Source organism: Anguilla rostrata, chromosome 11 (assembly GCF_018555375.3).
Source record: "Anguilla rostrata isolate EN2019 chromosome 11, ASM1855537v3, whole genome shotgun sequence".
NCBI classification, from domain to species: Eukaryota; Metazoa; Chordata; class Actinopteri; order Anguilliformes; family Anguillidae; genus Anguilla; species Anguilla rostrata.
Window position 1 is genome coordinate 2,922,500 of NC_057943.1, and position 18,897 is coordinate 2,941,396.

Below are 18,897 nucleotides of genomic sequence, written 5' to 3' on the forward strand. Positions count from 1 at the left end.
CTACTCATTGTGTCACTTGTCAGTCAAGCCAGCTGTCATAGCAACGATGTCAGACTCCTGGTATTTTGTCACCTGCCCACAGTAAGGGAGGGTCTGTGTTCATATTGCAGGGTCCGGGGATATTTCAATTCCTATTTTCCCACTCTACGGAAGAGCATACGAAAAAAGCATACGTTAACTGTTGGAATAGTCGGCTTGATCCATTTTATGTATTTAACCACTCTGGATAGGCTGGAAGCAGGAAGTTAAATATAGTGACAGTTGGTTGCCCACTGGCAGTTATTAAAACAGCCGTGAAATTGACTCATTTATTTTCTCTCCCCTAAGCCCCTCCACTCCACCAAAGCCAGTTTAATCAAAAGCAGTCCATATACTTTTCCATTATAACGCTTTTTTTCCCCTTTCCCTCACCACGCTCCCTCTCTCTTGACCATACACCAGGGATCCCCTGGCATATCCAATAAGGGCCAGTGAGGGAGCGGATTTTTGTTCTAAGCCCAGTATTATGACACCCGATTCAACTAATTAACTAATCATTGTCTTCAGTCAAGACCCTGATAAGTAGAATCGGGTGTCTTAGTGTTGGGCTAGAACAAAAACCAGCACCTGCACTTGCCCCTTTTGGATGAGATTGGGGACCCCTGGTACAGACAGGTCGTAAGGTGGTATCGGTCAACATTAGCTCCACCTAGTGGTGATGACAGTAACAGGAAAAAGAATATGAATACACAAAGTGACTCATGCTTGAATGAATATGACAAGGTCAGAGGTACTAATGAAGTTGTACTTCCTGTGCAAAAGAGCAGGTGTTGCAGGAAGACAGTACTGGATCAATAAAGACAGGCATCAGTAAAAGATTCCTCACACTGCACTGTAACCAGGCAACACAGTCATAGAAGACGCAGCAGTTTGACATAAGGGCAGTTATTATGCAAATAAGGTGAGCAGCTGACCAGCTTCAGCTGTGACTCAGAAACACCTCAATATGTAAAAAAAAAAGTAACTCAATATTATGCACATTTCTTTTTATTCTTTTACTCAATACAAAATTAATTTCTTTGTTTCATTCATAATGACGCTGGGATACAAAAATAAATCTGCCATTCATGATTAGTTACAAGAAGACACAGTGCAATGTGAAACGGGAAACACCAATAAACAAATAAAAACAAGACACTTTAATTTACACAGAGCAAGCAGAATTGCAATATTTTTCTTCTCACTTGTTCATTTTGATTTTGCATTGTATTTAAAAAAGTATACATTTGCCACTGAAATACTTGATCATAAGTGTGTTTCAACATTTTTTTTTTCTAAGAGTGAAAAAACAAACAAATAATTTTTCAATAAATTAGTGAAATTGTTTTCTGTCTCTGGCCTACTGCTCTTTTTTGGGACGGGGGGGGGGGCTGGCTGTGACTCATCCACACCCTTACCCCCCTCCCCACCCGCCACCATATCCATTTTGGAAAGTTTGTGTGGCTGATTACAGCACTTCCTGTTCCCCCTTGTCACCGATTGATCAGTGTGGACATTCCGCAGAATCCCTTCAAGCAGCAGTACTCGTACTCTTCCTCCTCCTTCCTTCCCTCCCTCCGTCATGTCCTCTGTCACTCACTGCTTCACACAGTCTGTGACCGGTTCCTCCACCATGGCTGTCTTTTTCGATGTACCTGCAAGGCAGCCCAAGAATGTTCCCATAAATGAGATGAGGGGTCAGTGGGCCTTGACGTGTTTTCAGCATGAACTGCATGGTGCCTTGCCTGTACGTGTGTGTGTGTGTGTGTGTGTCTGTGAGGTAGTTCCTGTGTGTGTGTGTGTGTGTTCAGTACCTGTGAGGTAGTTTCTGTGTGTGCGTGCGTGCATATGTGTGTGTGTTCAGTACCTGTGAGGTAGTTTCTGTGTGTGTGTGTAGTGTGTGTGTGTGTGTGTGTTCAGTACCTGTGAGGTAGTTTCTGTGTGTGTGTGCGTTGTGTGTGTTCAGTACCTGTGAGGTAGTTTCTGTGTGTGTGTGTGGTGTGTGTGTGTGTGTGTGTGTTCAGTACCTGTGAGGTAGTTTCTGTGTGTGTGTGTAGTGTGTGTGTGTGTGTGTGTTCAGTACCTGTGAGGTAGTTTCTGTGTGTTTGCGTGTGTAGTGTGTGTGTGTGTGTTCAGTACCTGTGAGGTAGTTTCTGTGTGTGTGTGTAGTGTGTGTGTGTGTGTGTGTTCAGTACCTGTGAGGTAGTTTCTGTGTGTGTGTGTGTGTGTGTGTGTGTGTGTGTGTTCAGTACCTGTGAGGTAGTTTCTGTGTGTGTGTATGTGTGTTCAGTACCTGTGAGGTAGTTTCTGTGTGTGTGTGTAGTGTGTGTGTAGTGTGTGTGTTCAGTACCTGTGAGGTAGTTCCTGTGCATTCTGTGGAAAAGCAGCAGACCAAAGAAGAGTATGAATCCGATGCAGCCGATGATCATCCCACACAACAGGAAGCTGTAGCTGCCCTCACTGTGAATGACCTGGAGAGAGAGAGAGAGAGAGAGAGGAGCTGTGAATATTTCAAAAATGATTACAAATAATTATTCCTTCAAACATGGCCAGTTTTCACATGGGTGCTTTTCTATTTGTCCTTAATCAAACATTCTCCAGCCAAGTTAGCGCACTATTCACACACACACAGACACACACACACACGTACACACACACAGACACACATGCACACATACACACACACGCGCACACACACACACACACACACACACACAGGCACAGAGACTGGCCACCCTTACCGATCCCACCAGAACCTGCATTACCATCTCCCCCATCCCAGCGCTGGTGACCAGGACTGTGGTGGCACATCCTAGGGAGACAAACAGGTCAAAGGTCATTACCTAACCCACAAGTCCTCACGTCCCTCAGAGTCAGCATCTCTCTGTACACGCACGTTCCTGAGTTCCTACACTGCGCTGTTCAGTGATTAACCAACGAATGCTGTTTCTTGAACAATAGCTTCACTACAACCAGGACATTATTTTCATGTTAGGGTGATAACAGAGCTTTCTGGTGCACGCTATTTCTGCTTCTCTCAATGCTGCGCTAATTGTGGGAACAGCTTCAAATGAGAGACTGAGAGAGCATGTGGTCAGGAACGCGGTGACACTGCAGCCACCAAAAGGTGTCCCCACATGCCCACTCTCCTGTGACTGATGTACCAGTGGGTCCCCACATGCCCACTCTCCTGTGACTGATGTACCAGTCGGTCCCCACATGCCCACTCTCCGGTGACTGATGTACCAGTCGGTCCCCACAAGGCCACTCTCCTGTGACTGATGTACCAGTCGGTCCCCACATGCCCACTCTCCTGTGACTGATGTACCAGTCGGTCCCCACATGCCCACTCTCCTGTGATTGGTGTACCAGTGGGTTACCACAAGGCCACTCTCCTGCGAGTGGTGTACCAGTGGGTCCCCACAAGGCCACTTTCCTGTGATTGGTGCACCAGTGAGTCCCCATAAGGCCACTCTCCTGTGATTGGTGCACCAGTGGGTCCCCACAAGGCCACTCTCCTGTGATTGGTGTACCAGTGGGTCCCCACAAGGCCACTTTCCTGTGATTGGTGCACCGGTGAGTCCCCATAAGGCCACTCTCCTGTGATTGGTGCACCAGTGGGTCCCCACAAGGCCACTCTCCTGTGATTGGTGCACCAGTGGGTCCCCACAAGGTCACTCCCCTGTGACGGGCGTACCTTGGTACTCCAGGATGTCCTCGGTGTAGGCCAGCATGCAGGGGAAGATGCTGCTGAGGAACAGGCCTAGCAGGGACGTCCCCACAAACAGGAACACACTGCTGGTGTAGAAGATGAGCAGCAACAACACTGTGGTGATCACACCAGCCTGAGCAAGAGAGGGAGAGAGAGAGAGAGAGAGAGATGAGGGGGGAGGATAGAGGGAGAGAGAGAGAGGGGGGAGGATAGAGGGAGAGAGAGAGAGATAGAGAGAAGAGAGAGAGGATAGAGGGAGAGAGAGAGGGAAAGGGAGAGTCCCCATTTATCAACACAAAATATGCAGGCCCCATTTCTGAAAACGAGTTACAGTTGCAGGTTTATTAAAGGTTTATATAAAGGTTTATTTAACTTAAAAGAAGAAACAGATACTCCTTTCCCACAGACATTTAAAATCCAGTCTGTGGTTAAAGACATAGGGGATAGAAGGCGGTGAGCAGGTGTTCAGGCAATAATGTGCCATTCAGAATAATGTGCTGAGCCTGCAGGGACAAGGGGATGCGGGTTTGATTCCAAAGTGGGGACTGAGGTTATGGCTTTGAGCAAAGTACTTTCCTTTTTGATTCCAACTGTTTCAGTTAGTTAGCTGGCTCTATAAATCAGCTCAGTTCCATATATGGAGAGTGTTATCTGTGGAATGTGTATCTAATGCCCTGTAAAAGGGTATCTTGTAATCCAGCAAAGAATGAGACACGCTGCATGAGAAGGTCTATTCTCGGGGCGGTCGCACGAACTCGAAAACCCACTTCCTGCCGCGTGTGGCACGCGTGCCAGTGTCAGAAGCCACGATTCTGTGCTGGAAAAGGATGTAATTTCATGCACAGAGGTGTTCTTGTCCAGACACTTGGCAGAAAGAACCGGCCATTACATTACAGGCATTTAGCAGACGCTCTTATCCAGAGCGACTTACACAGCTTTTCCATAGCTTTTACAAACTTTTACATTATATCCATTTATACAGCTGGGTATATACTGAAGCAATGCAGGTTAAGTACTTTTGCTCAAGGGTACAACGGCGGTGTCCAACCAGGAATCGAACCTGTGACCTTTCGGTTACAAGCCCAGCTCCTTACCCACTGTGCCACACCGCCGCCCCGCACGGACACGGCCCGTTCCGCGTCTCAGGGCACGCCGTGAAATTTCAGGCCGTGAACGAATCGATCGGGAATATCCAAGTCCGGAAATCCCCGATCACGGACGAGCCGCGGGAGCGTTCCGGAAGCTTCTGGAAGTGCGCGTGCTGACGTGGGGAAACCACCGCTCACGACCGACACACCCCCAGATCTCACTTAAATTTAACAGGCCGGAATACAGTATCTTCCAGTAACTGGATTATTTCACGCAGCGAAGCCAGACTGACCCGTCCTCTGGGTGAAGGGAAAGGGGTTTACCAGGTTGACGGTGAGCAGCCGAACAGGCGGGAAGCGGTAGGACAGCGGGATGGACACCAGGCGCCCGGCGGTGATGGCCGCCCAGAAGACGCTGGCCAGGTAGCCCGCCGTCTTGTGCGCCAGCGCCATGGGAGGAGACACAGCGTAGGTGTACACAAAGCCAGCGTACGCCCCCTGGAGGATGGGAGTGGGAATGCAGGCTCAGTCAGGCGACCACGCTGAATCAGTTACACCAATCATAAACCAGGTTATTGCTGCGTGGAAAAGTGACTTTGCCCATACACGATGAACAGCCAAATGCATAAGTGAGAGGGTGTTATAGTTATGCTTTGATTATAGATTACTTACACATATTTTAATATATATTTACTTCATAGTTTCGGATAAGATGCTGAATTCATTTAAAATATTTAACGTAAATTAAATTTGCAAACATTCTGATTCTGGCTCAGGGTCGCTCACCACAATCCCGTCCGTCATGAAGAGGACCAGCCCCCCCAGAATGTGGATCCCGAAAAAAGAGGGCGGCAGGCCCCGCAAGTTATCATTCTGACAACAACTGAACAGGTCCCCGTGTCCTGGAGAGAGAGAAAGAGAGGGAGAGGGAGAGAGTAAGAGAAAAGGGGGAGAGAGAGGAGGAAAAGAAGAGAGAGAAGACAGTAGGACAAATGCACGCAGTGAAAAATATAGCTCTTTGAAATTTTCAAGCTAAGAAACAGTTATATATAATATTTACCATGAATTGTTCTTCTGTGTTTGTGTTTCTGTATGCTTCAACAATATTTAGATTTATTTCCTACAAATAAAAGCCTTCTGAATTTTAATCTGAGCCTACACCATGTTAATCAACCTTGACCTTGATTGAGCAAGATTTACTGTTTCAAATTATTTCATTTTTGGAAGGTCAGCAGCTTTCAGAATCAAATATTCAAATAATGAAACTCCACCATTTCCTACCCCACTACAAAAACATCAGCCCTTTCTGTGAGAGCAATTCACTGTGAAAAACAATTCAAACTTAACTCACACTTTCAGGTAGTAAAATGGCTTTTTTATTACAGGTCCTTAGGCTGTCTTTCAGGGCTAAAATGCTGTTGCAGGTAATCAATTAGGGCTCTTATTGTCAAAGATATCGAACGCATTGTCTCGTCCCCAGTTCCACCAGAAAGTTATTTGCAGATACCACTTCTCCTAGATGACTTCACCTTCTTGTGTTTTAGACATTTTGCTCTATTTCAAGTAGATCATTTGAGGTAAGAATGGTAGTAAACCCCAAATAACCCCACATCTGCTGTGTCTCATTAGGCTTTTCCCATGCATAAAAATCATGCCCGGACGTGCGTAGAACACAAACTTCAAACTTCAAACGCACTAGGAAAGTCTGTTGAACCTGTCTGACAATCATGCTTGAATGCCAAGGGTGTTCCTGTGCAGCACCCTAAAAATGTTTCAACGGGCTAGAGCAAAATTCAGCACCTGGTCAGACAAATCCAGGCCATACTATTCAATTTACAAAAAGCCAACCACATCAGAGAAGGCCTGCGGTGAGGTGCATGAGCACACTCATTGGTCCAAGGAATACTGTGATGTCATAATACAGGGACACCACAAACCTTCTGGCTCAGGGACAGGTGTTAAGCTGCTTTCACATGACAAGAATCAAACGCTGCGTTCAACGCCAAGTAAGGCGGTGACTGAACATGAGAAGAATCAAGTGCTGCCAGCTGTCGGAATTTGACGGCATCCATCCAGGAATGCTGTTCGTTTTGGAAAACCATAACAAGTGTAACTTGTCCTGGCACTTGTAACAAGTAGTAGGCTGTCTGCGATATAAGGGTAAATTGTGAACTCGCTTCGTGAAACTGATAATCCTGGGTTTACCCCAAAATGTTCTTCCATGTTTACATCCACCTGCTTCATACAAAGCTGTTCTGTGATTGGACACATTACAAAAGGTCAGCTTCAAACAAGGTCAAAGTTCAAATGATTAGAATGGTGAGGACCGCAACTTGGCATTAATTCTGAACTGTGTGCTACGCTAGGCTTAGCGTTGCTGCCAAGCTGGGCATCGACGCTCCCTCCACAGGAGCTGAATGGTTTAACGCTGTGTTGAGTGTTTTGGCGCTGATCATGTGCAAGCAGCTTCAGTGTCTTTGGACAGGTGTGAGCTAGGGGCGCAAGAAATGGGAAAATTACACAAGAGCAATGATGGAAGACCTTAAGATGGCGAGGAACCGATCACATGACAAGAAAACTCAGTTTCCGGTCGCATCTTGTATAAAGCCAACAACAACAAGAAATGTTTGTCAACAGGCCCCCATTTTGGAAAATAATAAATAAATTTAAAAATAAGTGTGTTTCATTCATGGCATCTACGGCTGTTCTATAAGAGAGGACACTGTTCATTACCTAACACGTGATAAGAGTCACAGAACAGGTGCACCACTTTAAGCTTGAGATGGTCAGATAGTCCCTTCTCTTCTTAAAGCAAGGTCGACACCGCGTGCCTCACCACATGGAGATAAGGCTGAGCCAGTTCGGCCGGATTGGCTGGCCTACAGACCCTTAGGATGTCCCCCCAACCCGTTTCCCAGGGTCTGCACGGTATTCCACCCCAGTTGCCCCACACTTACCCCCGGCATCCGCGTCCTTATCCTCGGGCTCCTGCTCCGCCCCGCCCTGGGTCTCCAGGGCCAGCTCGTCCCGGTCCAGCAGGCGGGGGTCGCTGCTGCCACAGCAGGGGACCAGCCGCTCCCGGTACATCAGCACGAAAACCGCAATGGGCACAGGCAGCTGGGACAGGGGGGCAACACACAGGAGGTTAGACCCACGCATGTACCTGGGTGGGGGCAGTTAGACCCACACTCGTATCGGTGTGGGGGCAGTTAGACCCACACTCATACTGGTGTGGGGGCAGTTAGACCCACGCTCGTACTGGGGTGGGGGCAGTTATACCCACGCTCGTACTGGTGTGGGGGGCAGTTATACCCACGCTCGTACTGGTGTGGGGGCAGTAAGACCCACACTCCTACTAGTGTGGGGGCAGTTAGACCCACACTCGTACCGGTGTGGGGGCAGTTAGACCCACACTCATACTGGTGTGGGGGCAGTTAGACCCACACTCGTACTGGTGTGGGGGCAGTTAGACCCACGCTCGTACTGGGGTGGGGGCAGTTATACCCACGCTCGTACTGCTGTGGGGGGCAGTTATACCCACGCTCGTACTGGTATGGGGGCAGTTAGACCCATGCTTGTACTGGTGTGGGGGCAGTTAGACCCACGCTTGTACTGGTGTGGGGGCAGTTAGACCCACACTCCTACTAGTGTGGGGGCAGTTAGACCCACACTCGTACTGGTGTGGGGGCAGTTAGACCCACACTCATACTGGTGTGGGGGCAGTTAGACCCACACTCGTACTGGTGTGGGGGCAGTTAGACCCACACTCTGGTGTGGGAACAGTGTAAAACAGGAAGTTCAACCCACGCTCTTAATGATTTATAACACAGAGTAATACCGCCCAGACCTGTTCTTGGAGATCTACCATGTTGTAGGTTTTCACTCCAACCATAACAAAGCACACCTCATTCAACAGCTAGAGATCTCATTGAGCTGCTAATTAGTGGACTCAGGTATGCAAAATTAGTTTTGAAATGAAAACTGCTAGATCTCCAGGAACAGGGTTGAGCAGCGCTGACACAGGTAGACAGACACTCTTACTCTCCAGGTAAACCTGTCTAACAGCTGTTACTGTCTAACATGGAAATTCTGTGGCCTCAGTCACAACCAGAGGTGGAAAATCCAGATTCAGAAAGTAAAAGTCCTTCCCAGTATTTGGTTCCAACCACCTGGATTTTGCAAATACGCACAACTCCTCAACCACGAAGCATTCTTCAACAATGAGGTAGAACTAATTAGCGAGTTCATGAGTGGAAGAGGAAGATGGCTGGACTTTCACTTTCTGACCGCTGGACTTTCCACCTCCGGTAACAACAATGCCACTGTTCTTTCGGTATTCAAATTCTGCAGCCACAGACCAGCCGCGGTGATGAACTGATAGAACTTGACACCGGATGCGTAAGACCTCAGGCCGTTCGGGCCATCGAACTCAGTGGCACCTGTCAGGGAACACGCTGTGTTCTCATACAGCAATCCTAGCATTCCACTCTATTGAGAGGCGGGGGGGGGTGGGGGGGGGGAAGAGCCCTTTCCTGTTTCAGCAAGGCAATGCCCCTGGGCGCACGGTGAGGTTCATAAGGAAATGGTTTTGTTGAGAACTATGTGGAATAACTTGCCTGCTTGACTGGCCTGCACGAAGCCCTGACCTCAACCCCACGAAACACCTTTTGGATCAACTGAAAACTGCGAGCTAGGCCTAATCGCCCAATCAGTGCCTGACCTCACTAATGCTCTTCTGGCTGAATGGACCCAAATCCCTGCAGCAACGCTCCAACATCGAGTATAAAGCCGCCCCAGAAGAGTGGAGGCTACAGGTGCAAATCAAATTGATGGGGCAATTTGTCCCTGGTGCTCTTTATCACGGTACTAAATGAAGCTGAGAAACGCTTTCCTGAGTTTTGCTTCCCAGGATGAAGGGCCCTGGGTGACCCCCCACCCCATGGACGGTGCGCGGTTTCCCTCACGTTTATCAGGGCCATGATCCAGAAGGCGTAGGACACGCTGGTGGTCACCTCCCCCTCGGTGGGCAGCGAGTACTGGGACACGTTGTGGGAGTGGCCCCCCGCGCCGGAGAGCGTGTTCCTCAGGTGGTGCATGATCTCCGTCATGTTCTCCGTCATGTTGCCGCCCACGCAGTTGGTCTCGGACAGGAAGGGGTCGGCGATCAGCGGGCTGACCAGGGCCCCGAACCCGATGAAGAAGTGCAGAGCCTGGAGGGGCAGAGGGGGGCGGGGGGAAGAAGAGAATGAGCGAGAGAAAGAGCAGGAAAACGAGTGGAACAGAAAGCCGCATCGCATCGCAGCTGAGAACATGAGCCGGGCTCAGCTGGGCCATTCGATAGGTCTCATTACTTTCATAATAATAAGAATCATAGCATGTGAAAATTTAAGTGTTAAGTTGGACGTGCTTAGAACATAGTGGGTTGACTATTATAATAGTGGTTGTCCAACTAAACAGTTTCCCTGGGTTTCATTTCTACATGGTTGTTGTAAAGACAAAACTCAGAGGAAGTGCTTGGTTGGACGTGCTAAGCTAAGTGGTGCTATCCAGCTGACCCCCCGTCCGCCTCTGGACTTTGACCTTCGACCCCTGACCTGAAGGAAGACGGCGGAGTCCTTCTGGTAGATCTTGACCAGCTGGATGTTGGCGATGGTGTCGATGATGCCCATGGCCAGGCCCGCCACAGCCATGGCGACGGCCAGGAGCAGCACGTTGTGGCAGAGCGGGATGATGGCGAAGATGACCGAGATCATCAGGGAGGAGAGGAAGAGTGCAGACAGGGCGCATAGCAACCTGGAGAGAGAGAGAGAGGGAGACAGAGAGGGACAGAAAGAGACAGGTGGGGTGAGAGAGAGGGGGGAGAGAGAGGGGGAGACAGAGGGAGCAGTGGGGCAGAGAGAGAGAGAGAGAGGGGGAAGAGAGGGGGAAAGGGGATAGAGAGAGGTGGGGTGAGAGAGAGAGATAGAGAAAGAGAATGTGGGAAGAGAGAGGTGGAAAAAGAGAAATATACGTAAAGAAGAGACAAGAGTGAGAGAGATAGTCTATAACTTATAATACATATAATTAGAATATAAAATGTAAAAATTATATTGCAGTTACAGGTTTATTAAAGCTTCATGGTTTATTTGTCTAAGAGAAAGAACAGATAGTCTTTCTGTCACAGACATTTAAAATGCACTTGTGGTTGAAGTCTGTGCTGATTGGCCCTAAAGCTGGCGTCTGCGACGGAACCCTGATAGCAGGTGATGGAGGAGGGGAAGGAGGTGGGGCTTCATCCCCCAAGGTGATACCTGCGACCAGGTACGAGTACGACGCGAGGTCACCTTGGCCCCAGCAGAAAGCACTGTTTACCTCAGAAGCGCTTTATCAAACCAAAAAAAACCCAGACTGAAGTCCTTTAGAAGACCTGCAGCTATTTTGTCTAACCCAGAGCCTGTGAATTGGGGGGGGGCCTGAGAAAGTGCCCCTTTTCGGTGGCGTGAAAAGGCGGGTAAAGCAAGCTGGGAGGGGGGGGGAGAGAGCCTCAAAAGACTTCATCTCATTTCCGCTCCCCCGATATCAGCTTGGAGGTGGGGGTGGGGGGGGGGTGGAGAAATCAGGTAACAGGAGCCTGGAGTCTGGGGCTGAGACTGAAAGAGTGGCGGTGGCGGCCATTTTGTTCCTTTATTCCGTCTTTTCGCCCTCGCCCTTATCAGCCCGAGAGCGGAGCGTGAGATACGGCCGGAGAGCATTCCTCCGCAGGCACAGCGGGCACGTTTTAAAAGCTCACACAGCAAAGCCACGGTGGAACAGGTGCATTTAAACCCTTTAAAGGGGGCATTTCACTTTGGTATAACACAAGTAATCTTGTGGAGCTTAACCCCACTGTACTTGTGTAGCACATAGGTTAACTAGCGGTACTAGGTTTACTAGCGGTACTAGGTTAACTAGCGGTACTAGGTTTACTAGCAGTACTAGGTTTTCCAGTTCCCATTCACTGCCATTCATTTTTATGACCTCACCAAAGTAAATTGTTTTAAAGCGCAAACTAACTGCAGGGGATAATATGTCGATAAAAGAGAGTACTGACGTCAAATGTTCTGAGGTTTTTTTTGAATATCTGACCTGTTTTCTGTGTTTTATTGGCTAACATGAGGCTGTAAATGTGCATGCATAAGTACTTATCACATCTCAAGCCTGAATTCTTTTAAAGCATTTTTTATAAAGTTAAGACCAAAAACATGTTATGAGCACCGATGTACCATGAAACAAACCTCTCGTGAAAATGAACTAATAAAGAATTGCAGCATACAGAACATAATAACGGATTTAATCACCATTACAGCAGGATGCTGCTCCTAGCCTCACATGCAAGCCTTTAGATGTGTGCTCAGAATGCTCAGATTCCCTGCTCACAGTTTCATCTCTTTTTTATTCTTTTATTTGGGGGGGGCGAGGGGGTTTCTGGGGTGAGCCTGTTTGCATGGTTCACCTATCTTCGCTGCACCTTTTCCTCCTTTGTAGTGCAGTACCCATTCACAGCGTCCTTAATGGGGGGAGTACGTCCATCCTTAAGAGACCCTGACAGGGGTCCCCAGTGGCTCTGTCAGTAAAGGCTTTTGCTGGGGTGCCGGTGGGGGCCTAGAGACGGACGATGTCCCTGTTCGACAACGACCGGTAATTCATTAAGGCGGGATGCAACTGATTAATCTCACCAGGGGCAGTAAGACTACAGGCCACCGAACCCCTGCCTGCAGCAGCCATGCCCCCCCCCCCCCCACCAAACCCCCCATGATCGCAATCTTAAACCCCACCACCCACCCACCCCGTCCGCGGTTCGTGAACGCTATCTCTCGCTGCCCACCTACGGTTCTGGGGTTACAGGTCATGCTTGGTTACATTAGTCTTTGAGTAAGACTAATGCGGGTTGAGTAAGACTAATGCGGGTTGAGTAAGACTAATGCGGGTTGAGTAAGACTAATGCGGGTTGAGTAAGACTAATGCGGGTTGAGTAAGACTAATGCGGGTTGAGTAAGACTAATGAGGGTTGAGTAAGACTAATACGGGTTTAGTAAGACTAATGCGGGTTTAGTAAGACTAATGAGGGTTGAGTAAGACTAATACGGGTTTAGTAAGACTAATACGGGTTTAGTAAGACTAATGCGGGTTGAGTAACACTAATGCGGGTTGAGTAAGACTAATGAGGGTTGAGTAAGACTAATACGGGTTTAGTAAGACTAATGCGGGTTTAGTAAGACTAATGAGGGTTGAGTAAAACTAATGCGGGTTGAGTAAGACTAATGAGGGTTGAGTAAGACTAATGAGGGTTGAGTAAGACTAATACAGGTTTAGTAAGACTAATGTGGTTTGAGTAAGACTAATACGGGTTTAGTAAGACTAATGCGGGTTGAGTAAGACTAATGAGGGTTGAGTAAGACTAATGCGGGTTGAGTAAGACTAATGAGGGTTGAGTAAGACTAATACAGGTTTAGTAAGACTAATGCGGTTTGAGTAAGACTAATATGGGTTTAGTAAGACTAATGAGGGTTGAGTAAGACTAATGCCAGTTTAAGTTGGCTAATGTTCCTTCAGTTCCCACTGGTCACCCACTGCTGTCAGAGACTGACACAGCCCTCCATCAGCCTGGTGGCACCAGCCTTCTCCTTTACCACCGTGTGACCTGTAGGATGCTAATGTAGGATTGATTAGTTCTAGCACATTTTAGGTCATGTCATGTCAGAGGTCTATGAATCACCATCCCCAATAGAAGCCTCACTTAAGTGAGGGAACCGGAAGCAAGCGGATTTCTATTTCCCTAAAAGACGGCTGTGAAACTGGAAAATGTGCGCAAGAAGAGTGTTCGTATTTTGACTAACAAATGAGGGACGGCAGTCAGCTGCAGTCTAACAATTCCTAAAATTTGAATCAGACCTACAGGGAGTCCTGCGTGAGCTTCAAAATAAATATAATAAAAGCTTTATGTGTACCACACACTTTCCATGTACATGCCCTACCAGTGGAATAAAACATTGCTCCATTTACACACGACAAAAAAGTTGGTGTTTTCACGTTGCAAATAATAATAGTAATAATAATAATAATAATAATAATAATAATAATAATAATAATAATAATAATAATAATAAAAACTTCCACATTCGCGCAAAATAATAAATATGCTATCATAGTACATATGGATTTTTTAAAGCGCAGATTAAAACCCCAATTGTAGTACTCCAGTTGTACCCTTGAGGAAACTTCACCAGTTCAGGAAATATCCATGCGGGTAAACAGTATCAATATTTATAGTAGCACTCATTCACGGTGAGGATCATTTGTCAAACAAATCAGTATCCAAACGACTGCAATGCTGAAGTTCTATTCGGTAATACACTCTCCACGCGGTCACTTGTAAACTACGTGCGTAGGCTACGTGCAAATATGGACTCTCTCTTTAAGCATTATATTATTTAAAAGTTGAAATTTAGAGTTAGTATCATGTAAAATTGAGATTTAAAAAAAGTAGAGCCCCAATTCGGCAATCGACTGGGGCCTGGCGACACTAGGTGTGCAGATCTAGTTATGGAGGAATATTTATCTCACCTGGCCTCGGCTTTGGGAAAAGCACACAGAAATGAAGACGACACATTGCTGCAAATTAATCTTCTCTCCCACTATACTATACTTCAGTCTGGCATCTGCCTGAGGAGGACACTCGCTTAAGATAAAACACGATTTCCAATTAAAGAGCGTTGGATTCTCACACTGGAATCGCGATGAAGCCCATCGTCGACGTTTTATTTATTGTAATATCGTTCTGGAAACTGGTTGCGTGTTTGAAAAACACAATCGTCAGCTCCGTTTGCGACACGAAAATTTGTTACTGAACATGATTTTTTTTTTTTTAATCATCTTTACTTTTTAAAAATGGGAAGAAATAGGTGATGTGATGTTACTGCATGAATTCGTGACCATGGCAATCCTGGACACCGCGCGCGCACCCCCCGCGAGCCTGCACCATCGCCACTTACGTTTTCTTGAAGGCGCCTCCGATCGTGCTGCCGATGAGCAAACAGAACTGCTGGGAAAAGAACACCCACGTTATTTCCTTCAGAGTGGACTGCGTCTGACACCGCAGGTCCAGGATCGTGGGACCGAGGAAGGCTATGCACAGTCCGAAGCTGAAGAACACGCTCCAGTACGTCAGGGTGTGCTGACAGTTCCGTTTGAAGAGAGTCCAAAGACGCTCGTCCACCAGCATTTTGGCAGGGGAGAACCTCACCGAACCCCTTGGACGTGGGCGTAGAATCCCTCTCTCCCACGGAAAGCCGGAAAGGATGCGAGAAACGCGATTGTACTGGCACAGAGCAGCTGGGTACAGTAGTCTACTTCTCAGATGGCACCCTTAGGGTCATTCCCCAGGCAGAACGAGTGGAACTTTTTTTTGGCAATTCAATTACGCGATACTTAAGTTTTTTATTATAGTCAGTTAAAAGAACGCTCTTCTCAATCAAACTTGTTCTGACGGCCAAATTTCGACCTCCTTTTTTTGACGCTCTCGTTTCCCGCTTCGCCACCGCCGCACTGCCACGCAGGTTCGTATGTTTTTCCGTTGGAAAGGACAGGTGGACATCTCGCGGACGGCAGTTTATAAAGCAGTCCGGTCGCCTCACACCACACCCCTTAGGAAATAGGCTACTCGCTGGTAAAACTGTTATTTCTTGGTTAATGCATACAATGGAGACTCTTGCACTGATAAACTCGGGAGATTTTCTAGAACAAGTAAATAATTTCCACAAAGGAAATTCTGTCGAAAGATTGTTTGAAAACCACTCTTTTGTGTGTCATTCATTCAGATCATCCCCCTGGAAGTTAATAAATGCAAGGTTTCTAAAATATTAGCATAATTGTTACTGTTTTCACAATGCGAATGGTGTGCATCACATTTATTGAGAAGTATTATTTTGGCAAATGCATACATTCGCATATTTCACGTCATATGTGCCGTATGTAGGCAAATAACCTGGAAGAGTCTTTCGAGTCATTGTCTGGAATCCGATCAACATTTGCGCTTTTGACTAACGATTAGAAGCCAGAGTTAATTTTTTTCTCAAACGCTGTCGGGTGAGTTCAGAAATTACATTTGCATCACATTACATTTATTTGCCCGAAGCTTTTATCCAAAGCGACCTACAATAAGTTCACACCGAGGGTCGTTGGAACTACAAAAGACAGGGCCGATAAGGTACAATACTCATTAAGTAAGAGTTATCCATAGCCATGAACACATTAAGTCCAGTTCACACTGTAGGCATAGGCTCGGTCAGAAAGTTATGGCAAGTCAAACTAAGAGGCATGATGCCGAGTTACAGTATCAAGATAAGGATACAAGTGCAGTATAAACGCTGGTTGGAGATACAAGTGTGAAATGAAAGTGCTACAGGAAATCACCCAGGCTAAGTTTATAAAGTAAAAGTAACACATTTTCATTCGAGTCAAAGTTAAGTCTGCAAGCCAAATGATTAGAACGGATGAATTCTTCCTGGTCCAGTTTTAACAATCTTATTTTAATTACATTTTCAAATTTTCTTTTACTTTATTGATTTTATTTATTTCGTTGCCTCCCTTTTGCGTTTTGTTGTATTTCTTCTAATACTATTCAACGACTTTTTATATTCTTAATTTATCCCTTCTTTTAATTTATTGTGATGCACATTGTGCTGCGCTAAGGTGTGTGAAAAGTGCTATTTAAATAAAGGATGTTGATACTAAACTGCTGCCTCTTCTGTACAAACAGCGATATGCTCCATGTTAGATAAGACTAGGGTGGCACAGTGGGTTGCGCACAGCCTGGGCCTTTCAGTGTGGTAAATGGACTACATTTATATAGCGCTTTTATCCAAAGCACTTTACAATTGATGCCTCTCATTCACCAGAGCAGTTAGGGGTTAGGTGTCTTGCTCAGGGACACTTCGACACGCCCAGGGCGGGGATCAAACCGGCAACCCTCCGACCGCCAGACAACCGCTCTTACCTCCTGACCTATGTCGCCCCCCGTATGGGCTTTGCAATGGGTAAGGAACTGGTCTTGTAACCTGAAGGTCACAGGTTTGAGTCCCAGGTAGGATACTGTCGTTGTACCCTTGAGCAAGGTACTTAACCTGCACTGCTTCAGTATATATCCTGCTATATAAATGGATGCAATGTAAACACTATGTAAAAATAAAAGTTCTTCTACTTGCTCAGGATAAGAGCATTTGTAATGTAAATAGCTGTTTTTTTTAGAGAATTGGATTTTGAAAGGTAGCATAATCAGGTGGGAAAAAAATCAGTTTAAAAAATCCATTTGAATTTTGTAGCCATTTTCCAGCCCAGGGCCCCCTGTAATAATTTTCATCCTCGGGAAACAAATTTGATTAAAATGAACAGGGACAAAGCATGGTGGCACATTAAGATTAAATTTTATTCTTTGTGGTTTTCATCAGGATCGCTTTTACTGCAGTCACAATACAGTAAGCTTCAGTACACCACGATGTAGGAGTCACACGACATATTAACACGCCAAATTAGGTGCAAAAATGAAAAACATAATACTAAAGCATTTAGGACCAACTTAAGATATTACAACTTACCAGGCAAACTTAACAAATTAAGCTTGATCTTTTGTTTTTGCTTTGAATGACAATAACTTAAATAGCCAACAGCTGAAGTTCTGAGTATTAGTTTTACGAGTTGCCAACTAGATTTACAGCCCGATAAGTTTTGCCTTTTCTGAAAGGGTAACTTCACAGAAAAGCTTGAATGTTAATAAGATTGCTACGCCCTCGCCATGTGATTCTGTAGCTGTACATTTTGTAAAGCAAGGAACCCGTTCTAACCCTTGTGGCTTTCCTCAAACATTTTTAGCTTTAAAAAAAAAAAAAAGATTATCTTGATGTTTCTTACATTTTTAAAAAAAGTTTAAAACAAAGTCAGTGCAGTCCTGTCTGCCTCAATTTCCCAGAATGCTCTGTGCTGCTGGTTGCACAGCCTCTTCCTGTTAAATTCACTGAATGCAGTCGCATATAAATACGATCTCAAGTGACCAAAACACTAATCTTTGTAATGTTGGTCATGAAGAGTTAACTATACCTACTTTTTGAGAAGAGGTGTTTTGGATCTTTATTGATTATGCAAGGTGATTAATTGAGAACTTTTCTAATGACTTAGTTAGCATGCAGTAACAAGATCACTGACTTGCAGATGTGAGTAAGAGGAGCTAACCAATGCATTCTGGGATTTTTTAATTTCAGGAGATGGAATTAGGTGAAAAGCATCCTAACCCGGAATCCACAAAAGGTTCCACATTAACTTGTGCTCTTAGTCAAAATCCCATAGTTTTCTCTCTTATGGCTGTGGATATTGATTGCAGTAAAAGTATGATAGGTATCTATTCAGTGTGACACCTGCATACCAGGCTACCTTTACTGCAAATATGAATTCATTGGATATTGTCTACACGTTTAAAAAAGCAGAACAGTCTCATGTCATCTAGTGGATTGCTTCAAGAATAATGACATTTGTGCTTAAATAAATATTTTGCTTTTAAAATACACTTTTATTAGGATGTCATTTTCCATGGCTACAATAAATAAAACATACTCAGAAATATTCAAGCTTCAGTGGTGCAGAATTAACTAGTTCTTCTATTTAAAATAAACGTTTAGGCTTTTAAGATTTTAAGGCTCGTTCACAAAAAGCTGATGCATTTATGGGGAGAAACGAGAACTAGGTCTCAGAACAGCGATATTGTACACGGAATACTGACTGCAGTAGCCCAAATGCTTCTGGAATTCCAGAAGGTGCTCTTCAAAAATAAATATCTGGCTTTTGCAAAATAATAGCCCACTTATCCATTAAGAACTCAGGTGTCATATCCAGTAAGATTTCATATATTTAGATCTTCATATTCTCATTCTTTCTCAAGTTTAGTAGTTCATTGCAGCATTGTTTACAAAAATAAAGTGTGTGTGTGTGTGTGTGTGTTTGAGGATGTGTGCCCACTCAGGAAAAAAGGTGCAATAAAGTGCCTATAAAGGTACAAACGCTTGTCACTGGGGT

General features: G+C 45.8%; 1 protein-coding gene across 2 annotated transcripts; it reads right to left on the reverse strand.

Moving 5' to 3' along the window:
• Positions 1-1,010: 1,010 nt before the first annotated feature.
• On the reverse strand, positions 1,011-15,597 carry mfsd4ab (major facilitator superfamily domain containing 4Ab). Of its 2 annotated transcripts, none has more exons than XM_064300495.1 (10): positions 14,829-15,597; positions 10,413-10,611; positions 9,783-10,028; positions 7,776-7,935; positions 5,605-5,720; positions 5,143-5,316; positions 3,716-3,863; positions 2,760-2,830; positions 2,369-2,489; positions 1,011-1,673 (listed from the first exon to the last, which is right to left on the reverse strand). In XM_064300495.1, exons 1-10 carry the CDS (start codon positions 15,056-15,058, stop codon positions 1,615-1,617), a joined length of 1,524 nt encoding a protein of 507 aa, XP_064156565.1. In that variant the 5' UTR covers positions 15,059-15,597; the 3' UTR covers positions 1,011-1,614. The 2 variants fall into 2 exon arrangements, with proteins under 2 accessions (XP_064156565.1, XP_064156566.1); XM_064300496.1 differs by lacking the exon at positions 14,829-15,597 and adding an exon at positions 14,401-14,744.
• Between the last annotated feature and the right edge of the window lie 3,300 nt (positions 15,598-18,897).